This window comes from Molossus molossus, unplaced genomic scaffold (genome assembly GCF_014108415.1).
Source record: "Molossus molossus isolate mMolMol1 unplaced genomic scaffold, mMolMol1.p scaffold_m16_p_1, whole genome shotgun sequence".
Lineage (NCBI taxonomy): Eukaryota > Metazoa > Chordata > Mammalia > Chiroptera > Molossidae > Molossus > Molossus molossus.
Genome location: NW_023425344.1, coordinates 61847248 through 61869683, shown reverse-complemented (window position 1 = coordinate 61869683; position 22436 = coordinate 61847248). Strand labels below are relative to the sequence as shown.

General features: G+C 36.2%; 1 protein-coding gene across 9 annotated transcripts in view; it reads left to right on the top strand.

The window, feature by feature from the left end:
* Positions 1-22436, top strand: part of SEC31A (SEC31 homolog A, COPII coat complex component) — an 80199-nt gene that overhangs the window by 17674 nt on the left and 40089 nt on the right. For 7 of the 9 annotated variants that reach the window (XM_036245750.1, XM_036245676.1, XM_036245974.1 and 4 more), the window contains exons 4-12: positions 1557-1755; positions 3238-3333; positions 4357-4497; positions 6608-6750; positions 11197-11296; positions 13899-14060; positions 14257-14409; positions 16969-17202; positions 18130-18204. In XM_036245750.1, the coding sequence (XP_036101643.1) occupies positions 1557-1755; positions 3238-3333; positions 4357-4497; positions 6608-6750; positions 11197-11296; positions 13899-14060; positions 14257-14409; positions 16969-17202; positions 18130-18204 (1303 nt within the window). The remainder of the gene's footprint in view (positions 1-1556; positions 1756-3237; positions 3334-4356; positions 4498-6607; positions 6751-11196; positions 11297-13898; positions 14061-14256; positions 14410-16968; positions 17203-18129; positions 18205-22436) is intronic. The other 2 variants (XM_036246036.1, XM_036245897.1) reach the window with 2 other exon arrangements.

Sequence of the window (22436 nt, the reverse complement as noted above, 5' to 3'; positions counted from 1 at the left end):
AGTACACTTTAAAAAAATTTTTTTTCTTTTTTAATTTTAGAGAGAAAGAAAGGGAGAGGGAGAGAAAGGTAGAAACATCAATGAGAGAACATCAATTGGCCACCTCCTGCATGTCCCACACTGGGGATTTGGCTCACAACCTGGGCATGTGCCCTGACTGGGAATCAAACTAGCGACCTCTTGGTGCTCAACAGCTGAGCTACACTGGCCAGGCAAAAAAGTACACTTTTATTTGAGTAGTAAAATTGCTCTATTGATTCAATAACTTTTGGCAGATTTTGATGAAATTGTACCTTAGCTAACAGAATACAGATTATAGAATCTCATGGGACCCCTCATATTCTTCAGAGCTCTGCCACTGTGATTGGAACCGCAGATACTTTTAGTCTTGTAGTTTTTCTACTCACTACCATTTTATAGTGTGTCTTCACATACAGTTGTCCCTCTCCACAGCGATAGAGTGAAGCCGTGAAAGTCAAAGCGCGAAGTGGCAAGGGACAACTGTATACGAATAAAGAATCCTACTTCACGGAAATTCATTTATCACAGCAGTCTGGAACTGATTAACCGCGATAAACGAGGGCTGATTGTACCTCCATGACACCTTCATATTTTATCTCCATGCCAAACCATAATCTTTTATTCTCCACAATTAGGAATACTTGTCATAACAGACATAATTTTGATGTCACTTTTTACTGTCAGAATACATTATTTTTCTTAGAAAGTTTTAAATGACTCCCTCAACACCATTAGTATTTAACAGACCACTTGTTGGTGAATACTTCTGTAGTCAAATAGAATCAAGGGAAGTAGCTGACTAGCTCTATTTTTTTTTTTTTTAAATCCTCACCCAAGGATATTTTCTTCCATTTATCCTCAGATAGAGCGGGAGATAGGTAGGGAGGGAGAGGGAGAGAGAGAGAGAGAGAAACATCAATGTGAAAGGGACACATCAAGTGGCTGCCTCCCACATGACCCAACCAGGGCCAGGGACAAACTGCAACCAAGGAATGTACCCTTAGCAGGAACTGAACCCGGGCCTCTCTGGACCGTAAGCCAATGCTCTAACTGCTGAGCCAAACTGGCCAGGGCTGTTTAGCTCTGTTTTTTAGATGAATCAAAAGCAGCTTAAGAAGATCAAATAACTTGCCTGGGCCTCACAGTGTCTAAATAGTAAAAACCATTCATTAGCCCATATCTTTAACTCACAATTCAAGGATACTTTGTCACACTAAATTACCTTTACAAAAGAGTATTTTTACTCTTAACTTACAAAATATGCACATATGAGTACAAATAACTAAAATGCTATTTCACCAAATATTCACAGTCACCAGGAATTGAGGAGAAGCAGTGTTTTTGGAGTATTTGTGAAGATATAAGGAATTAAATCTATAATTAAAACATTTTTTTTACATTTATTTGACTTCAAAAATTAGTTTTTTTTAATTGAATTTTTTTGGGTGACATTGGTTAATAAAATTATACAGGTTTCAGATGTACAGTTCTACAATATATCATCTGGGTTGTTTTTACTCATTTTTTTTTTAAAGGTATCACAAGTTGATTTGGGGACCTCATAAGATGGATTCCAAAGGAAATATCTCTGGAGTTTTGATTGCAGGTGGTGAAAATGGAAATATTATTCTTTATGATCCTTCTAAAATTATAGCTGGAGACAAGGAAGTTGTGATTGCCCAAAATGACAAGCATACTGGCCCAGTGAGAGCCTTGGATGTGAACATTTTCCAGGTTCGACTTTTTACATTTATTCATAATTCTTGAGATGTGTGCTGCTTATTTGAGATAAGTATATTAATCTACTATGCTTTAGTCTTTGAATCCAAAACTAAATATGTGTGCCTCTGCAAGTTGATGAGTGAGTATGTTTGTTTGAAGAATGGAGAGTTCAGAATTGGGTTCAGGGTAAATAATACTAACTGCATGGAAGGGATCTGGCTGATTAGTTTAATTCCGAGAACTCTGGAGATGTCATAACATCTGATTGGACGTTTTTTAAACATTAGGAGCCCTGAGACATAGGTTGGAAACCTTGTCTTTTAAAGTTTGTGTTAATCCAACATTGAGTTGGTGCTGTGGTGTCTGGGTTAATCCACTGTTTTATTAATTGAGAAATTTTGTATTTATGATGAAGAGATTACTACTCTATCAAATAATTAGAAAAATATACAAATATAGTGAAAATTTAATTGATAGACAATTAAGAGTCTATTGTTGCCATCTTAAACATTATTGAATATTAATTATATAAATGAATAAGTTAATAAAGATTTTGAATTAGTAGAATACCAGAGTACAACAACCAAAAAATGAATATTATCTTAAAGTTTTAATTAGTTATTTTTCTTGTATTATAACTAGATACTTAAGGTATAGAACTATAAAACCCAAACTTCTTAATTTCTATCACTTATGGTGTTTACTCTTAAGATTAGAAAGCTAGCTCTTTCATTAATTGGATTAGACGGCTGCTATTTTTTTGTTAGTGTTTTGTATCATAGGTAGCTATTACCTTAGATTTCCTCTTTTTTCAATTATATTTACGTTGATCAGAGAAGAATTTATGAGAGTGAACAATAAAGGATGAAGGTTAATACATGAAACTCATTCGTCTTGCTATACTTCATAACACAGTTTTAGGGGCCTTTTGACTGTAAATGTATGCAACAGAGATAACCTAAAAATATTGCCACCTGGAACGGGATTGAGTGTAAAAGAAGTAGAATTATGTGAGGGATTTAACATGAGGTTTTACTAGCCTTATTTTGGTCTGCCTCCAGAAAGTGGCTTTGAGGTGTCTTGAGATAGATGCCATTATTTTAGGATTCAATTATTTGCCTGAAAGCAATAATTGGTGACGTGTTTTCGTTTTCCACAGTCGGATCTTTTTCCAGAGTTGCAAACCCACAAATAATAATCTTCATATGGTTGCATGATTGTTTAAGAATTTATCCATGTAATTATTTTTTATGTCTTGTATTAAAATGTCAATACACATATTATCATTTTAAGTTAAATAGAATTTCATAATGTTTCTCTAAAAAACTATTTAAATATTAGAGTGTTATGCATAGTATTTAGGAATTCATACATTTTGCTTCTTAAATAGAAAAATTGTATGACCTAAAACTGACAGATCTTTCTAGCTATGAACTAAGTTAGTCTGAGTTCTCTTATTTATAAGTGCTATTTAGTTATTGTTTTTTATTGTAGACTAATCTGGTAGCCTCTGGTGCTAATGAATCTGAAATTTACATTTGGGATCTAAACAATTTTGCAACTCCAATGACACCAGGAGCCAAAACACAGGTATTACATTGATTTTGATATAATCAAAAGAACCAAAATCAGTTCTTCTACACTTAATTTATTTCTTTACTTTCCACAGAAAATGTTTGTTTAAAATAAATGTTTAGATGTCATTGGTTTTTCTTTTTAAAAATCCTCACCCAAAGATTTTTTTCCATTTATCTTCAGAGTTGGAGGTTGGTTTACATTGACCTGGGGATCGAACCTGTAACTTAGGTTTGGGCTCTGATCGGGAATCAACCCACATCAACCCACAACCTTTTAGTGCATGAGATGATGCTGCAACCATCTGAGCCACCTGGACAGAGTGCCTCTTTGAGTTTCTTTATATTGTATAGACTACTCAATTTGAGTAGCCTTTATAACGGGACCTAACATTTTGGCTTTCTGAGAGGTAGCATAATGATAGTGTATGGTTTACCATTTATAGAGACATGTTTCTAATTGTCTAGGCTGTAACTTTTTCCCTGCCTAATTGTTATATTGACCCACATCTGCTTTGTGGTCCATTATCTACCCTGTGGCACTTACAAATAAACAGTGCTTGATTTATAACAGGAGCTTAAGAAATGCCTGGTAGATGAGACAATATTAAACTGTATTGTTGAGAATTTAGGCATATAAAGTAAAGTTGTGGAATGAACAGATCAGGTTTTTTTTGTTTGTTTGTTTGTTTTAATCCTCACCTGAGGATATTTTTCCATTTTTGGTTCAGATAGAGTGGGAGGGAGAGAGAGGAAGAGAGAGAGAGAGAAACATCAATGTGAAAGGGACACATTGAGTGACTGCCACCCACACGACCAACCAGGGCTGGGGACAAACTGCAGCCAAGGTATGTGCCCTTAGCAGGAACCAAACCCGGGTCTCTCTGGACCACAGGCTGGCGCTCCAACCACTGAGCCAAACCGGCCAGGGCTAGATCAGTTTTTTTTAAGTGATCTGTTTTTTAAAAAGAAGGATCAGATTTTATAGTTAAATTTGATTGTAGTTGAGAAATGGTTTTTAATACTTTATTCATTATAGCCTTTAGAAGATATCAGCTGCATTGCATGGAACAGACAAGTCCAGCATATTTTAGCATCAGCCAGTTCCAGTGGCCGGGCCACTGTATGGGATCTTAGAAAAAATGAACCTATCATCAAAGTCAGTGATCATAAAAACAAGGTAAATATATGATTAATTTGTGATGAATATGTTGTATTCTGTAGATATTCCTATATCACTTGTGAGAGTTGGCAACATCAAATTCTATAAAGTCAAACCCTGTATTTTCATGGGTCAGTCATGTTGGAATGAGAGAATTTTTCCTTAGAGAAGATAAAGCTCTCAGTAAACCGTGTTGGAATTTAACTATGAAGAGAAAGATTGGAGTCTTATTCCATGATATTTTGGTTGTTTTGCTTTGCTGGCTGTTTCAAAGCATTACAGCAACTTTTTAATTCATCTTTACCTTTCTCTAAAATGTACAGATTTTTCCTCTGAGTAATTTTATAACTCTGTGAACTCGTGGTTTCCAAACGCCTGGCTTCCTCTTTTCTGTTAGGTACTGCTAAAGTGAGCTAACAATCTTCTCCCACTTGCCTAGTAGATGCTGCTATATAACATATTAAATTTTTGACCTTACAGATTTCTTAATATTATGTCATTATGTGCTATAAGATAATTTAGATACCATTAAGGCCTTCTTTTGTTAGTTTTTTTTGTTTAATTACATTGTATAGTTTGACATTTTAAAAAACAAGTTTACCTAAATCAGCAAATACATATAAAAATTTCAACAACAACAAAAAACTATTTAGAAGAATATTTCTTCAAGGTTTGTTTTTCAGTGAATCAGGAGTTTCAGTGAAATAAAGTATACAATAAGCATTTCAATCATCTCCTAGAATACTTTTTTTTTTTTAATCCTCACCGGAGGACATCCCTCCATTCTTTGTTTAGATAGAGCGGGAGGGAGAGAGAGGAAGAGAGAGAGAGAAACATCAATGTGAAAGGGACACATCGAATGGCTGCCACCCGCACGACCCAACCGGGGCTGGGGCCAAACTGCAACCAAGGTACATGCCTTTAGCGGGAACCGAACCCGGGTCTCCCTGGACCGCAGGCTGACGCTCTAACTACTGAGCCAAACCGGCCAGGGCTCCTGGAATACTTAATGGGATCTGAACTTCCAAGTGATTCTCAATAATAATGTTAATCTATCCTCATGTGAAAATTTGAATGGTAATTGTTGCTTAAACATTCTATCTTGATTTTTCTGATAAAATAGAAGAAAGGTGTGGATTTTTTGTTATTAAAATCTTTTTCTCTTTATTTTTATTTTTCTAAAAGTGTTAAATTTTATTTATTTTATGAGTGGGATTATTGTCCTTTTATATTATTTATTTTTTTGATCTTCACTTGAGATATTTTTCCGTTGATTTTTCAGATAGAGTGGAAAAGGGAGGAGAGAGGGAGAGAGAAAGGAACATTGATGTGAGAAAGACACATTGAGCCTTAGCTGGTTTGGCTAAGCGGTTGGAGCGTTGGCCTGCAGACCAGAGTCCTGGCTTCGGTTCCCGCTAGGGGCACAGACTAAAAAAGAAAGAAAGAAAGACACATCGACTGGCTGCCTCCCACATGACCCCTACTGGAGTTGGGAGTTGAGGATCCAACCAGCAACTCAAATACGTGCCCTTGACTGGGAAGCAAATCTAAGACCCTTCAGTTCACGGACCGATGTTCCCACTGCTGAGCCAAACCAGCTGGGGCTGAAAGTGTTAAATTTTAAACTTATATAAAACTTCCTCCTAGTTACAATTTTGGCAGGAAAACATATTTTTGATACAGAATTATTCTGGCCCAAATGGCTTATGTATCAAATAGCTGGATGAATGGAAAACATTTAAACTTATTACTTTTAAGACTACTGTTTAAGATTGTTTAATAAAATTTAATACTTTTTAGACTTTTTGGATTTTGTTTGTTTTTTACTTTTTTAATTTTTTAGGGTGACAGTTAATATAATTATGTAGGTTTTAGGTGTACAATTCTACAATACATCATCTACATATTGTGTTGTGTTCACCACCGTTAAGTCAGGTATTTTTCCATCATCATTTATCCCTCCTGTACCCTCTTCTCCCTCCACTCACATTTTTATTTTTATTTAAATAGACTAAGCCTGAGCTGATGTTTTCTACTGTTTGTTTCAACAAAGGCATATTCCTTAAGATCATTTTGGCTTTTCATAAAATAATATATTTGATAAAATATGAGCCTTAACTGTCTGCAGATGCATTGCTCTGGGTTGGCGTGGCATCCTGAAGTTGCTACTCAGATGGTCCTCGCATCTGAAGATGATAGGTTTCCAGTGGTCCAGGTGTGGGATCTTCGCTTTGCCTCCTCTGCACTCCGTGTCCTGGAAAATCATGCCAGGTATCATGCTGCTCTTCCAAAGAACTTAACTTTATTTTTAAAAACATGTATTTACTTGCTACTTTAAATTATGAGATAATTTTTATGAAACTAGGGAATCTAGTGTGTCTCTATTTTGTAAAAATTAGTGTAAATGGTTTGTTTTTATTTTAAGTAATAGTTATCTGATTCTTCATACCCTAAAATGGTAGCTAAATTATAACAACACAATAATGTGTAGAGGATTTTCCACTACTTATTTCAAGTAATAATACATCAAAATTCCAGTAGATCACAACACTTTGGGACAAATCTTGATATTATGCAATTTGCTCTTTCTTAGGGTCATCATACTCATGAAGAGTCTTGCATAACATTCATTGTCAAGCAAAAATGGAAAATTTTGTTTTATTTCTAAATTTTTATTTTTATTTAAAAGCAAACATTTTTGAGGAAGTAGGTGGTTTATTTTGCTTTCAGTTTTAATAAATGTATGGGTGCTCTAAAAAGATATGAGATTTTTCTCATGTTAGTTTTAGTAACATTACATTTAATTTATAATTTGGCATATTTCCTATCATTGATATTTAAATAGGGAGTTTATGCATATTTTTTCAATGTTTTTAAGCAAGAAACAAATCCCTTTTAATGTTATAGGATTTTCTAAATACTTTCGGGTGTTTATTCTTCTTTCCTTTTTTGGGATATATAAACTAAAGCTTTAAATCCCTCATTCCTTGTGTAGTAGATTTGCACACCTAAGAAGTCTTAAAGTTTATGATCTCTCCTTGAGCTCCTTCTAAAGGAGAAAAGAGTCCTATCAAAATGTAATCCTATTTAGCCCTAGCCAGTTTGGCTCAGTGGGTAGAGCATCAGCCTGTGGACTGAAGGGTTGTGGGAAGGGTTGTGCGTTTGGTTCTGGTCAAGGCACTTACCTGGATTACAGGTTCGATCCCTGGCCCTGGTCAGGGTTGTGCAGGAAGCGACCAATTGACGTGTCTCTCTCACATCGACGTCTCTCTCTCTCTCCCCCCCTCCCTCCCTTCCTTACTCCTTCCCACTCTAAAAAAATAAAATAAAAAAATCAACATCCTCGAGTGAGGATTAACAACAACAACAAAAAATAATTTTATTCAGATGTTATATTTCAGTCAGCTTTTTAGTACAGAAGGGATGATTCTGAGAAGTTTTATTATTTTTCTCAAGGCAGATAAGGTGTTTTTTATGCATTTAACACCTACTTATTGAACAAATACTCTGTATCAAGTACTGTACTAGGATTCACTAATAGACAAAACTTTATGCCCTCAGGGAGCTTACATTGTAGAGGGAAGACAACTAACAAATATATAACATGCACATTATGCAAGCACTTTAAATGTTAACCTGATTAATCCTCATAACAAACCTATGGTGTAGATACTATTATCCTCTTTAACAGATTGGAAATTGAAGCTCAGCAAGGCTCATATAACTCAAGTACTGACTTCTAATCCAAACCTTCTGATCTTAGAGTCCATGCTCTTTTTAATATATATAAGTTTTTATTGATTTGAGAGAGAGAGGAAGGGAGATAGAGATAGAGAAGAAGAGGGAGAAACATCCACTGACTGCCTCCTGTATGTACCCAACCCAGGTATCAAACCCACAACCTAGTTATGTGCCCTGATCAGGACTCGAACCAGCGACCTTTTAAAGCACAGGATGACGCCTAACCAACTGAGCCACACTGGCCAGGGAGTCAGAATTCATGCTATTAATGCTTTATTATACTGACAATTTTAGGAATGGTCATAATTTTTAGCAGGACATAAACCCATACTGAGTGCCAGGAGTGAATTAACCTCTCTAATTCTCAGTTTTCTCCCTCTATTAAATGCAAGAATTGGATTAGATGATCTTTAGGGTTATTTCCAGATCTATAATTCTTGTGATTTAAAAAAATATATTTAAAACCTAAATGTTTTTAAAAATGTGGCATTAAATATGATAGGATTTTTTTTAAAAGACATGCCTTGAAATTCTTGACATGTATGATTGAATTTTAAAGGGAGGACAGTAATTACAAAGTACCTTATTGATGAAATTGAGGAAATTTGAATTTGAACTATTTTAAAGTACTGCATATAAATAATAAGTATTTTCAATATGTAATTATATTGTGGTCATGTACAAGAATGTTCTTATCCCCGGAGATAAGTATAAGGGTGACATGTCATGAGTTGGCAGTTAACTCCCAAATGCTCAGAGAAAGAAAGACATTAAATAAATGTGGCCACATCAGTGAATCTGAGTCTAGAGGAATACTAGGGTGTACATCACATTGTCCTTATAATTTTTATAGATTTTAACTTTAAAAAAATAAACTATTGAAAACAAAAGTCTTAAAGAATTTGGGCCTTTTTTCTATACCATAATGTCCTGATTCCGAGATGATTAAGATTGTAAGAAATACCAAATTAAAAACAACTTTTTTGGGAAAGAAACATCTATAAATAACACATTTATAACGAGGCTTATCTTTTTTTATAAAATACTAGTTCTTTGATTTTCAGCATTTTTCTTTTCTTTTTTATTTTTTGGTACATGCTCCTAGTGGGAACCAAACCTGGGACTCTGGTCTGTAGGCTGATGCTCCAACTGCTGAGCCAAACCAGCCAGGGCACAAGGCTTATCTTTGTTTTGGAAATTTTTATTTTATTTTTTTATCCTCATCCGAGGACAGTTTTGCATTTATCTTCAGATAAAGCGGGAGGGAGAGAGGAAGGAAGAGAGAGAGGGAAATATCAATGTGAGAGAGACACATCAAGTGGTTGCCACCCACACTACCCCAACTGGGTGTGGGGACAAACTGCAACCGAGGTACATGCCCTTAGCGGGAACCTCTGGTCCATGGTCCAACACTCTAACCTCTGGGCCAAACCAGCCAGAGCTGTTTTGGAAGTTTTTTTAAAAACTATGCATCTTAGCCCTTGCCTGTTTGGCTCAGTGGTAAGAGTGTCAGCCTGCAGACCAATGAGTGGCGGGTACAATTCCAGTCAAGGGTCCATACCTCGGTTGTGGGTTCGTCCCTGGCCCTGGTCAGGGTCGTGCGGGAGTCAACCAGTCAATATGTCCTTCTCATGTCTCCCTCCCTCTCCCTCCCACTCAATCTGAAGATAAATAGAAAAATATCCTCAGGTGAGTATTAAAGAAATAAAATAAAATAAAAACCTTTGCATCTTAGAACTACTGTCATGTTTTTAGGAGGTTTATGAGATATTAATTTGTATGCTTTTGTTTTAAGAAATATGCAAATATACTTCTAGTTTCTAGTATTTTTTCAGTACCTAGTATTTTTTAGTATCTGATATTTAAATTTTAGTTTCTAATATTTTATTCATGGTATGATAGTGTTTCTTCTATCTCTAAATAGCAAAGGCATGAATATAGAAAAGACAAGTTTTTAATAGGGTTGTTTTTTTGTGATGGTGGGATTTGAGGATTTTTATTTTCTTTATCCTAATCTGAATTTCCAGAACAGTTACCAAAAATACTACCTTTGTTATACTCAGGATAAAAATCAAAAGTTATTAAAACACGAAATAAACTGTAGAATCAGATCTTTGGCAATTTGGATCTGTAATACTTTATGAGACAAAATTTTAAATCTCTTTTAATAAAATAATTTCTTATGCTAGAACCTCTCTGATAACAAAAGCTAGGAAATGTAGACAAAAAGAAGACAATGTAAAATAGTTACATTTTCTACCCATTCATTGGTAAAACATTTTATTGTTCATATCTTTATATATGCATAACTTCAATTGTGTAAATATTTAATGTAATTATATATTTTTATGTGAATTTATGTGCATAGTTAACCTTTTTTCATTAATTATAAACACCCTTTAATAGTAATAAATAGATTTCTACAACATAATTTTTTTTTTTTATCCTCACCCAAGGACATTTTTGCATTTTATCTTCAGATAGAGCGGGAGGGAGAGAGGAGGGAAGAGAGAGAGGAAAACATTGACGTGAGAGAGACCCATCATCTTGTTGCCACCACACGATCCTGGTTGGCCGGGAACAAACTGCAACCGAGTTATGTGCCCTTAGCAGTAACCGAACCCAGAACTCTCTGGTCCTCAGGCCGACGCTCTACCTGCTGAGCCAAACTGGCCAGGGCTCTACAACAGAATTTTCAACTATACATCTTCTAATCAAAAGATGATCTGTAATTTATTATTACACAGTTCATACTGTCAGCATTTGTTTTTATTTTTGCTGTTATACACTGCACACTATTGAATGAATGTCTTTTAATGATCAAAGAGCATATGCACTACTAAATTGTTTTCTGTAATGATTATATTAAATTATGTTTTTGTTAGCTGTGTGTCTTTAGAGCTCAGACAGAAATAATTTGGAGATTTGGTTTTTTCAATATTAAAGATTTCTTCATCTCTCTCTGGTTTTTATAAGGGGAATTTTGGCAATTGCTTGGAGCATGGTGGATCCTGAACTATTGCTGAGCTGTGGAAAAGATTCTAGGATTCTCTGCTCTGACCCAAACACAGGAGAGGTATGGAGAGGAAACTTTTCACAGGCTTATTTTATCTCTACCTGAATAAGAAATTTAATATGGATTCTTTAACGCATTATTACAGTTAAGGGCATGTGAACGTAGATGGAGGTATGTGTGAAATGTTAATCTAGTAGAGATTTTCATCAGGAACATTATCTAAGTTCAGTTGTTTCATGTGGGATAATTAGTCTTTGAAATAGTATATTTAAAACTAGTAATCATCCCCCAGAGCCCCTGCCCCATTTTCAATAAAAGGTGTTTACTTAGACTAAGGAATACTTGGATTGATTTGTTTAACATGCGGATTCCGGAAATCAGTGCCTTCAAAGTAGGAGTGTTCAAGGTTTGAGTCTTTTTCTTGCACTACCATTCCTAAAGATCCTCTTTGATTCCTGTAAATCAATAGACATAGATTTTGAATCTCTTTTATGAATTATACAGCAAGAATATCATACTTTGTAATATAAATTTGCCATATGTTTTACCCATAGAAATTTTGATATAGGACATTTTACCTTATTAAATGTAAATATTATATAAACATAATTTTACTTGCTTTGGGTTGTGTACTAAAATTTTCTTTTAACTATTATTTTTATTATTCTTAATAGTTGAATAGTTTTCTCCTCTTTCAGTTTTGGGGAAGAGACTGCAGATTTTAATTATAGCTTTTATAAACTTTTACTTTTTTAAAATTAAGATAGGTTATTGCAAGTACTTTCATAGTTAGCCTAAATACTAGTAAAAATAAGAGTATCTTCAATAGCTTTTAATCTATAATATTAAAATAAGTACTTTTGTAACTTGATTTGTGAATTTAAAGTTTTCAGATGGAGTGATGTCTGTAAGAATGTAGAAACATTAAAGTTAGGAGACACGAGAAAAATCAAAATAATAAGTTTTGCCTTATATGATTTATATAGATCAAATAATAAAAATATTGCATTTACACTGTGCCTTGCCAGGTGAGTTCAAAATTCATGGAAATTACTGTTCTAATTTTTCTCAGTTATATAAATGGATGAAATGAATTTTTGTATATGATAACTTTTGTGTGCCTAGACTTTGAAGTGATAAATTTTTCATGCATTCTGCAACTAAAAAATTTCAGATTTTTTATTCAAATGCAAATTAAAAATAACAAGTGATTCAAATATGAAACTTTTTAAAAAATTTATCTTTATTGTTGAAAATATTACAGATGTCCCTTTTTCCCCCGTTGACACCCTCCTCCCCATTCCCACCCCTAATATCATGAAACTTGGAATCTTAACCAGTTTAAGCATCAAAGCAGGCTAAGTACCTTTTCACCTAATTCTGTTTTATTATCAAATAAAGCATTATTTTAAATATTATATAAGCCAAAGTTAAGCTAATTTGACTTGTTTTTCTTTTTAAAGATGCATAGTCTACCTTTTTTTGTGTGTATGGTAAAATACACATAAAGTTTACCATTTTAGCCATTTGTAGGTATACAATTCCATAACATTAGTACATTCACACTGTTTGTGCAGCCATTGCCACCATCCAAATCCAGAACTTTTGTATCTTTTCAGATTGAAACTCTGTACCCACTAAATAGTAACTCACTATTTTCTTTCTTTGTTTTTATTTATTTTTTGTTTTTTTAATCCCCACCCAAGGACATTTTTTCATTGATTTTTAGATAGAGTGGGAGGCAGGAATAGGTAGAGAGAGAAACATCAGTGTGAGAGAGAGCCATCCTACACGACCCAGATAGGGACTGGGGATTGAACCTATGACTCTTTGGTCCTTGGGCCGAAGCTCTAACCACTCAGAAAAGCTGGCCAGGGCCCTATTCCCTTTTTTTTTATCTTATTGATTTTAGAGAGAGGATAGGAGAGCGAGAAAGAGGGATAGAGACATCGATGAGAGAGAATATCGATTCCTCCTGCATGCCCCCCACTGGGGACTTGGCCCACAACCTGGGCATGTGCCCTGACTGGGAATTGAACTGGTGAGCTCTTGGAGCATGGGTTGACGCTCAACCACTGAGCCACACTGGCCAGGCGCTATTCCCTTTCTTAAAGCACAAAACCTATGCTCTATGAGGATCAGTTACTATCACACTAGCTTTGAGTTAACAATTATTGCATTGTAAAGATTTTATAGTAGTCATTTTTTATAGTAATTCAATATTCCTTTCCTTCTTAATAAAACTGTTTATGCAGAATTCTGTTTCAATTCTGCAGTAATAAGAATGATGTGTACCTGTTTTCTTGCTTTGACCAAAAGCCAAATTTCTCCATGAATTCTTTCTTCTCAAGATCATTTTTAAAATTTGGTTTTCAAATAGTCTAAATAAAGTTGTTTAGATCATGGCAAGCAAAAATAGTTGGACAACACACCAGTGATCTTTTAGAATCTTATAAGCTAACTCTAATAGTGTTTTGGTCTTTATCTTAACAGACTATTATAATGGACTTTCTTGTACTTTAAAGAAATTTTTATACTTGTTTTTCCTGGCTAAAGACACCTCCAGAAAGAAAATATTTAATTAAGCTGTATATGTTGATCATATTAATTCAGGTGTTTTTGCTATATACACCGTTTTCTGACTTTTCTTCTTTTGGCCTAGGTCTTATATGAACTTCCCACCAACACACAGTGGTGCTTTGATATTCAGTGGTGTCCCAGAAATCCTGCTGTCTTGTCAGCTGCTTCCTTTGATGGGCGTATCAGTGTATATTCTATCATGGGAGGGAGTACTGATGGTTTGAGGCAAAAACAAGCTGACAAGGTAATAGGAAATGTTGAGGTTTTTTTTATCATAAGAGATTTAAAAAATCATCTTATGTAATTACTTTGAAAATGATGTTACTGGTCAATAATATTGATTAATTGGATACTTACAATAAAAGAATTCTTTGATATGACTTGAAAACATGTCTTGTACAAGTTAAAAGTGCTCACATTATTATAATTTATTTATTTAGCTTTCATCGTCTTTTGGAAATCTTGATCCCTTTGGCACAGGACAGCCCCTTCCTCCATTACAAATTCCTCAGCAGGCTGCTCAGCAAAGTATTGTGTTGCCTCTGAAGAAGCCACCCAAATGGATCCGAAGGCCTGTTGGTGCTTCGTTTTCAGTAGGTGGATTTGTTTTTATGGTTCGCAATCACAAAGGACTTATCATAGTAATGTGTTATTATAGGATCACTGATGGAAGAAGATTGAGTTTGAGATATGTCTATGACTTTTTTGTCGTTTAAAATGCCTTCTCGGGAAAAGTGGGACTTACTTCCTTTTTCTTTTTTTGATTATAAAATTACATAAAAAATTTACTATTTTGACCATTTAAAAACATTGTCGTACAACCTTCACACCTTCACACCATCCATCTCTCTCCTCACTGTAATTTTTTTTTTTATCCTCACCCGAGGATATTTTTCCATTTTTTGTACAGATAGAGTGGGAAGGAGAGAGAGGAAGGGAGAGAGAGAGAGAGAGAAACATCGATGTGAAGGGACACATTGAGTGGCTGCCACCTGCACGACCAACCAGGGCCGGGGACAAACTGCAACCGAGGTACATGCCCTTAGTGGGAACCGAACCCGGGTCTCTCCGGACCGCAGGCCGACGCTCTAACCGCTGAGCCAAACTGGCCAGGGCTCTCCTCACTGTATTAAACTTGTTTTCTTTTTCTGTCTCCCTCCTTGAATCCTTTTTTTTTGGAGGAGGTTGTGTCTTTCTCTTCTTCCCTTGGATCTTAAGGAGAGAGAGAGAGAGACAGACAGGCAGGCAGACAGGCATTGATTTGTTGTTCCACTTATTGATGCATTCATTGATTGATTCTTGTATGTGCCCTGACCAGGGATTAAACCCAGGACCTTGGCAGAACAGAAGGATGCTTTAACCAACTGAGCTACACAGACAGGGCTATACTTTCTATTTCTACCTTTCTATTTTGTTTCTTTCAATTTTTATAAATTGCATCACTAAGATTTTTTAAATATTTTTATTATGTTCAATACCCATATTTAAGTTTTCTATATTTGGTTTGGATGATTTAGGAAGCTGATGGCTAACAGCAGTAACATTATTATTGATTATATAAATTATAATGTTAATATTTCATAGAACCAATGAAATAAACCTAATCATCCTATAAAACTCAGTTTAAGTCTTGCTTTTAGATGCAGTTTTCTTAAACTTCCCCAGAACTTGGGGAAACCCAGTGCTTTTGTTCTTCTATGAAGTTGCACATCATGTGTGGTCTTAATTGTGCCTGTTATAGCCAGTTTTATTTTCATGTTAAGTTTCTTAAAGATAGTGGTTTGTGCTTTTTTATGTCTTGGTAGTTCCTATTTTGCCTGACATAACAAACATTTTGAATATATTAAATATATTAATATTTAATGAGATAAGTTTGTGTAGCTCTAGCCTGTGTGGCTCCGTTGGTTGGACCGTCATCTGTACAACAAAAGGTGGCAGGTTTGATTTCTGGTCAGGACACATACCCAGGTTGCGGGTTTGATCCCTGGTTGGGGAGCGTGCAGGAGACAAGCAACCAGTTAGTGTTTCTCTCTTCCTTCCTCTCTCTCAAATCAATAAAAATGAAAATAAAATTTAAAAAAGATTGTATAAAGACTAATCCTTGTATAAAAATTACTGAGTGTAAATAACCAAATTTGGTCCTGTATTTCCTTCTTTACATACATTTATTTTTATGAATACATTAATTAGATATTAACTGTCTACTTGCTATACACAAGGCAGATACTGAGTACTTTGTGCAAAAAAAGAATAAAGCAGACACAGAGCCTTTCTTGTAAGTATAGAAGAGGCATAACTTTGCATCTACCCTCCTAGGTTTTTTGGCATGGCCTGACATAAGGTAGATTAACAGGAGAAAATTATACAGATTTTCACATGTAATTGGAAGCTCCATAGGAAAATGAAGACTCAAAGAAGTGGCAAAACCTAAGTGCTTATATACTAGGTTGAACAAATGGCAGTTGTAGAAAAGTAAAAATAGAGAGACTAAAGGGAGATTCTTATTATTTAACAAGTTCTGTTTGTACAGGTTTCTGTCAGTCTTAACTCTCATCTCTGGTGATAAGAATGTTTCTTTATTCTTGGTTTGGGGAGAACAGTTCTCATATGGGAGTTTCATCTCCTACTTTCAGGAAGAAAAGAGGAGGTCAGAGTGCCATTCTTGCTCCTGCTTGTTTTCAAGTATTCTTTAGCCCAAAATAATCATTATCTCAAAAGGTGTATTTTGCAAGAGTGTTATATTATGCCATCCTCTAAAACTCTAGAACAGAATGTGAAGCAAATACGTAACTAATAGTTGAATCAAAAGAGATATATAATACACTGAAGGCATCTGAAATGGAAGAGATAACATTTGCCTGGGCCTTGAAGAGAAGTAGCATTGAATATGTAGAAGTTAGTAAAATCAAGTAGGTGAGAAATTGTGGGGCATAGGAAGTAGTACATTTTATCTAGAAGGTGGGTTTTGTAAAGAGAAATAATAATTGAAGATTGGGTTCAGATTGTGGGGTATGGGAGAGTGTGTGAGCTAATTTTATCCAAAGTGATAAATGTTTAGGTCATAGTTCTTTCCATTAGCATGTTTGTAGTAGCATGTTTTCTGGCCACATCCTCATGGTTCAAACTGATTTTGTTCATTTATTCTTTTCTAGTTTGGAGGCAAGCTGGTTACCTTTGAAAATGTCAAAATGCAGTCTCAGCAGGGAGCTGAGCAGCAGCAGCAGCAGCACGTCTTCATTAGTCAGGTTGTAACAGAAAAGGAATTCCTCAGCCGATCAGACCAACTTCAGCAGGTCGTGCAGTCTCAAGGCTTTGTCAGTTATTGTCAGAAAAAAATTGATGCTTCTCAGTCAGAATTTGAAAAAAGTGTGTGGTCCTTCTTGAAGGTAAAGTTGGTATTAAAACTATTTTATTTCACTCTCTGCAAATTTAACTATTCCCATTATATTCTAAATCTGTCTTCCTGTTAAAGAAACAGTTGGTAGAAGGTGATGTCAGGAACCTCATGATGAAATTAAGGAAACCTTATGAGGAGCACACAACCTAACTTTTTATGTCAAGAGTGTTTCCTTCTTTTTTGAAAAGCCTAAAATGAAGTACTTTTCTGATAAGTAAACAATATAATAGATGTATTTAAGTGAGAAAGACATAATATTCACCAGACCTATTTTAAAATTAAAACATAGAGCTTAGTATACTAAAAACATAAGTATAATAAAAATAGAATGTTTATTTTTTTTTTATAGATCCAGTTAAGGAAAATGGGAAAAGACGGAAGAGGTATAGGGAGAGAGGTTGGAGGCATTTCTCATCCTTTCTACTGAGTTAACATCTATGACAGAATAACCAATAGAATTTTTTTGTTGGTCATTTGACTCCACTGGTATATCTGCTCTTGATAATGAATTTTCCAAAGAAAATAGATGTAAGGTTGAATTATGAAATTATACAGTTTATTTTTATATATTTTTTACAAGTATGAATTTGGGGGAAGATTTTTAGGATATCGAATGTTTCGTATAATGTGAGTGTTGTATTCATATAGCCTTTGGACATGAGTTAGTTTGTATTTACAAAAATTATAGTTTAAAAGTAAGCTTTATTCAAGTAGGATAATTACTAGTATACTTACTATTTTTACAAAACTTATTTAAAGGAAAGCTGTCCTTTGGATTTTTGCTCGCAGTGAAACTTCTGGTTGATGTAATAGCTGTTAGATATTTGTAATAATTCTACTTGAAATTTGATCAGTTAATTAAAATTTAGGCCTTTATATGCAGGTCTTTGTTTCAAGAATATGTCTTTTTTAAAAGGTGAACTTTGAGGATGATTCTCGTGGAAAATACCTTCAACTTCTAGGATACAGTAAAGAAGACCTAGGAAAAAAGGTAAACTTTCAGAAAAGTGAAAAGGTTGTGCTTACACATGTAAAATATTTATGTAGAATAGACTTTTAAAAAATAAAGTTCTACACAGATAATCTCAATCATTCAATAAATATTTAATAAGAATTTATGTTTGGTTGCGAAGTTTTGAGTACATAATGTGAAATTTCATTTTATACCTGGATTTTAAAGCTACCAGAGCCACCTTTAATTTAAAGAGCTATGTCAGGGAAGATTGGGCTTTGAATAAGAGGCTATGAACCACAAACACTGGAAATAACACAGATTTTTAGGAGTGTGTGACCAATGACCTTAGGGGAGAGAGGGAAACTGCTAGAGATCACCTATGTTTACTACAGCTTAAATGATGAAAAATAGTACTATACCAAGATATCACTATTTTCCACCCTAGCTATTTATGCCTTTAGCCCACAATTCCCAAACTGTGTATTGAGTTGTTCCAGCTAACAAGTAACTAGTAAATATTTTGGAACAAGGGCGATTTATTTCACTAAACCTGAATAAACAAGAAGCCCAAGTGATTTGCTTAACATTTAAAAAAGATTCTCTTTTAAAACAATGAAGTTGTATTCTAGTTTTATAGTATTCTTCTTGAAGAGGGACTTAATTATTATTTCACAATGTTGACATGAACAGCAGTAGAAACACTCTGATTCTGGAAACCTTGAAGGAAATATTGTAGAGTCTGTGTAATGTTTATTAGCCCTTGTCATTCTTTGAAAATGACTAAAGTTTACTATAGCATTGCAGGGTTGTCACGTGTGTGCTACAGGTTGGGTACTGCATACTCTGTAAGCGTGCCAAGCACACTGAAGTTGAATGCTTCTTTTATGTCAGACAGTCTGTTTTTTGTTGTTAATCCTCACCCAAGGATATTTTTCCATTGATTTTTAGAGATTGGGAGGGAGGGAGGGGAAGAGAGAGAGACAGAGAGAGAGAGACATCGATGTAAATGACACCCATCGAATGGTTGCCTCCAACACAACCCCAACCTGGGCCAGAAATCAAACCCAAAACCTAGGTGTGTGCCGTTGGCCAGGAATGGAACTCGAGACCCTTAGTCCGCAGGCTGACGCTCTAACCGCTGACCCAAATCAGCCAGGACTAGTCTACTCTTATTGATGCTATAACTTTTTTAGGTTTTTAAGAGATGATAGTCGGCCCTCGTTTATCACGGTTAATCAGTTCTAGACTCTACCACGATAAATGAATTTCCGCTAAGTAGGATTCTTTATTTATAAATAGAATATTTTCGCAGTTAAAGCATAGAAAACCTGTTTACAACCTTCTAAATACGTTTTTTAACATTATTAGAGCCCTTTAGACATGAAATACTAGTCACCATTACACTCGTATTACCCAATATTATTAGACAAAATAAAACATTAGACGTTACAAATATCATATCGTACATTTAATCACACACACACAGTTCTTACAACCACTAACCTATGAAAATAGTGCGACTTGTTCGATGATAAAGCGATGAAGATGAAGAGATGTACTGCATAGCAAAGAAGAACAAGGTTACTGCTCCTCTGCAGGCACGACCTCAGTAGGAGAGTCTTCAGGTGGTGAGGTATCTTCAGCAGGTGTGTTGTCGTCTTCTACTGAAGGAGCACTAGGGGTAGGCAGTGGGTGTCTGGATGCGCAGCTGAAGAACATTGTGATAGGCAGTTGCTGGTGCTATCTTTTCATATGCATGAGAGGCTTTTGTAGGGTTCTATCACTCCATCAAGTGCATTCCCGAACCGCAATGCACACATCATTTGTGGGTCCCATTCGCCAATCATGTCCTGTACTACCTTAATAGTTCTCACAAATTGCAAGAGATGCTCAAGTGTAAGGCCAGCTTCCTCCTCCTGACCCCCAAGAACCTCTGGCTGCTTTCTTCCTCCTCACTCGCAGACTTAGTCATCTCCACCACATCCTCGTCAGTTAAGAGATCTGAATGTGTCTTGTGTCTCCAGCAGCTCATTCACGTCATCGCGGGTCATATCCATGAAACCTTCTCCTCCCAGCATCCGGGCTAGCCTAACTGCCTTGTCCACCGCCGAGTTGCTTATATCCTCTGGGGTGAATCCTCTGTAGTCATGGACAATTTCAGGCCACAACATCTTCCAGCTGACCTTCATGGTCTCCGTCTTTATGTCCTTCAACGCGACCTGGATGTTCTTTAGACAGGTCACGATGGTATACTGCCACCAGTACTCCTTCAGCAAGAAGTTCTCCTCAAGGTCCATGCCTTCAACTAGGTTCTGCATTGTGTTTCACATGTAGAGGGCCTTGAACGTGCAGATAACACCTTGATCCATGGGCTGGATCAGCAAAGTGGTGGTGGGAGGAAGGAACTCGATCCATACACCATCGTAGGATACGTCTTGAGCATGACCTCCAGCATTGTCCATGAGGAGAAGGTCATTAAACTTGAGTCCCTTCTCCGCAAGATACAGCTTGACTTGGGGGATGAAGCACTCATGGAACCAGTCCGATGACAGCTGCTTCGTGATCCAGCCCTTGTCGTTGTGCATCCAATGCACTGGCAGCAGGTTCTTGTTCTTATTCTTCAGAGCCCTAGGGTTCTTGGCCTTGTAGATAAGGGCAGCTTGAGCAGAAATCCCTCAGCATTTTCACACATAACGATAGTCACTTGATCCTTATACACCCTGAAGCCACGGACCTTGGCCTCATCCTTGAAAATGAATGTCCGGGAAGGCATTCTTTTCCAGAACAGTCCTGTTTTGTCCATCTTGAACACCTGTTCTGGATGGTACTCGCCCTCCTCAAGGATCTTCTGGAACATGTTGTTCATGTAGTCCTCTGCTGCAGGCTGGTCAGCAGAGACAGCTTCTCCATGGAGAATGACACTCTTTAGATGATATCTCTTCTGGAACTTCTCGAACCAACCCTTGTTCACCGTGAAATCCATGAACGTTGCAGAAGAGGGTCCTGGTTGAGGTTCGTCCACCGTAAAGTGCTGATAGAGCTGCCTCGCCATCTCCCAGATGACCAGCAAATCCAACAAAATGTTTTTCTTGTGGCTGTCACTGATCCAGGGCAGACTCCATTTCACTATGAACTTATTACGACTTGTCACGACGTGCTTTGCTTGTTGAAAGAGACAGTAGCCGTCGCACGGATGTTCTTTTCATCTTTACGGATGGGGTAGACTATCAAGTTGTAATGGCGGGCAACCTCCACAATTTTCTTGCCATCTTTGATCATATCTAAGAGTTTCACCTTTTTCTGGATGGTAAGCATCTTCCTCTGGCACTTAGTTTCATCGTCAGAAGACTTAAAAGCAGCAGCACGTTTAGGAGCCATCGTGGGGCTTAAATAAAAGTTCTCAGAAATCACAAACACAAGAGCAAAGATGCTTCTGATGTGTAGTGATGTGGAAGTGTGTATGAGAGAAACAAACTTGCAATGAGGCTGAGCCAATCAGTGGCCAGGATAGGAAGAGGATAGGATAGCCAATCAGTGAACAGCATGCTCTGATTGGCTTGGTTTCACCACACCCGAATTTTTGGAAAAAAGTTATTGCCCACACACAAGGTATGGTCGGTCGAGCAGTTGCACCTGGCGTTGAAGGATTTACAGGGGTGCTCTAATACATAGGTCTATGGTCCATACGTACAGTAATTTTAATTTCATTTGTAATACTGGGGTATATAATTGACTCAAGACAGCCGTGTGCGTGCTGTATCATTTTCACTGTCTCGATCAACTCTTTAATGAATATATTTGAAAAAACCGCAATAGAGTGAAGCCACGAAAGTCGAAGTACAAAACAGCAAGGGACAGCTGTAATATGAAAATGTTACTGTAAACCAGATAGCAAAAACTAAGGAAATAGAATTTGATTGTCAAAATATTTTTATAGCAGTTCTTTCCAGAGTCAATACCTAAAGAAATTTAAAAAAATAGTTATAGAGCCCTGGCCAGTTTGGCTCAGTGGTTAGAGTGTCAGCCCACGGACCAGAGAGTCCTGGGTTCGGGTTCTCGCTAAGGGCATGTACCTCGGTTGCAGTACCCCAGTTGAGGTAGTGTGGGTGGCAACCAGTCGACGTACCTTTCTCACATTGATGTCTCTCTCTCTCTTCCTCCCTCTCTCCCTCCCAATCTATCTGAAGATAAATGCAAAAATGTCCTCGGGTAAGGATTAAAAAAAATAAATATAAATAAATAAATAAATGAAATAGTTATTTTATTTT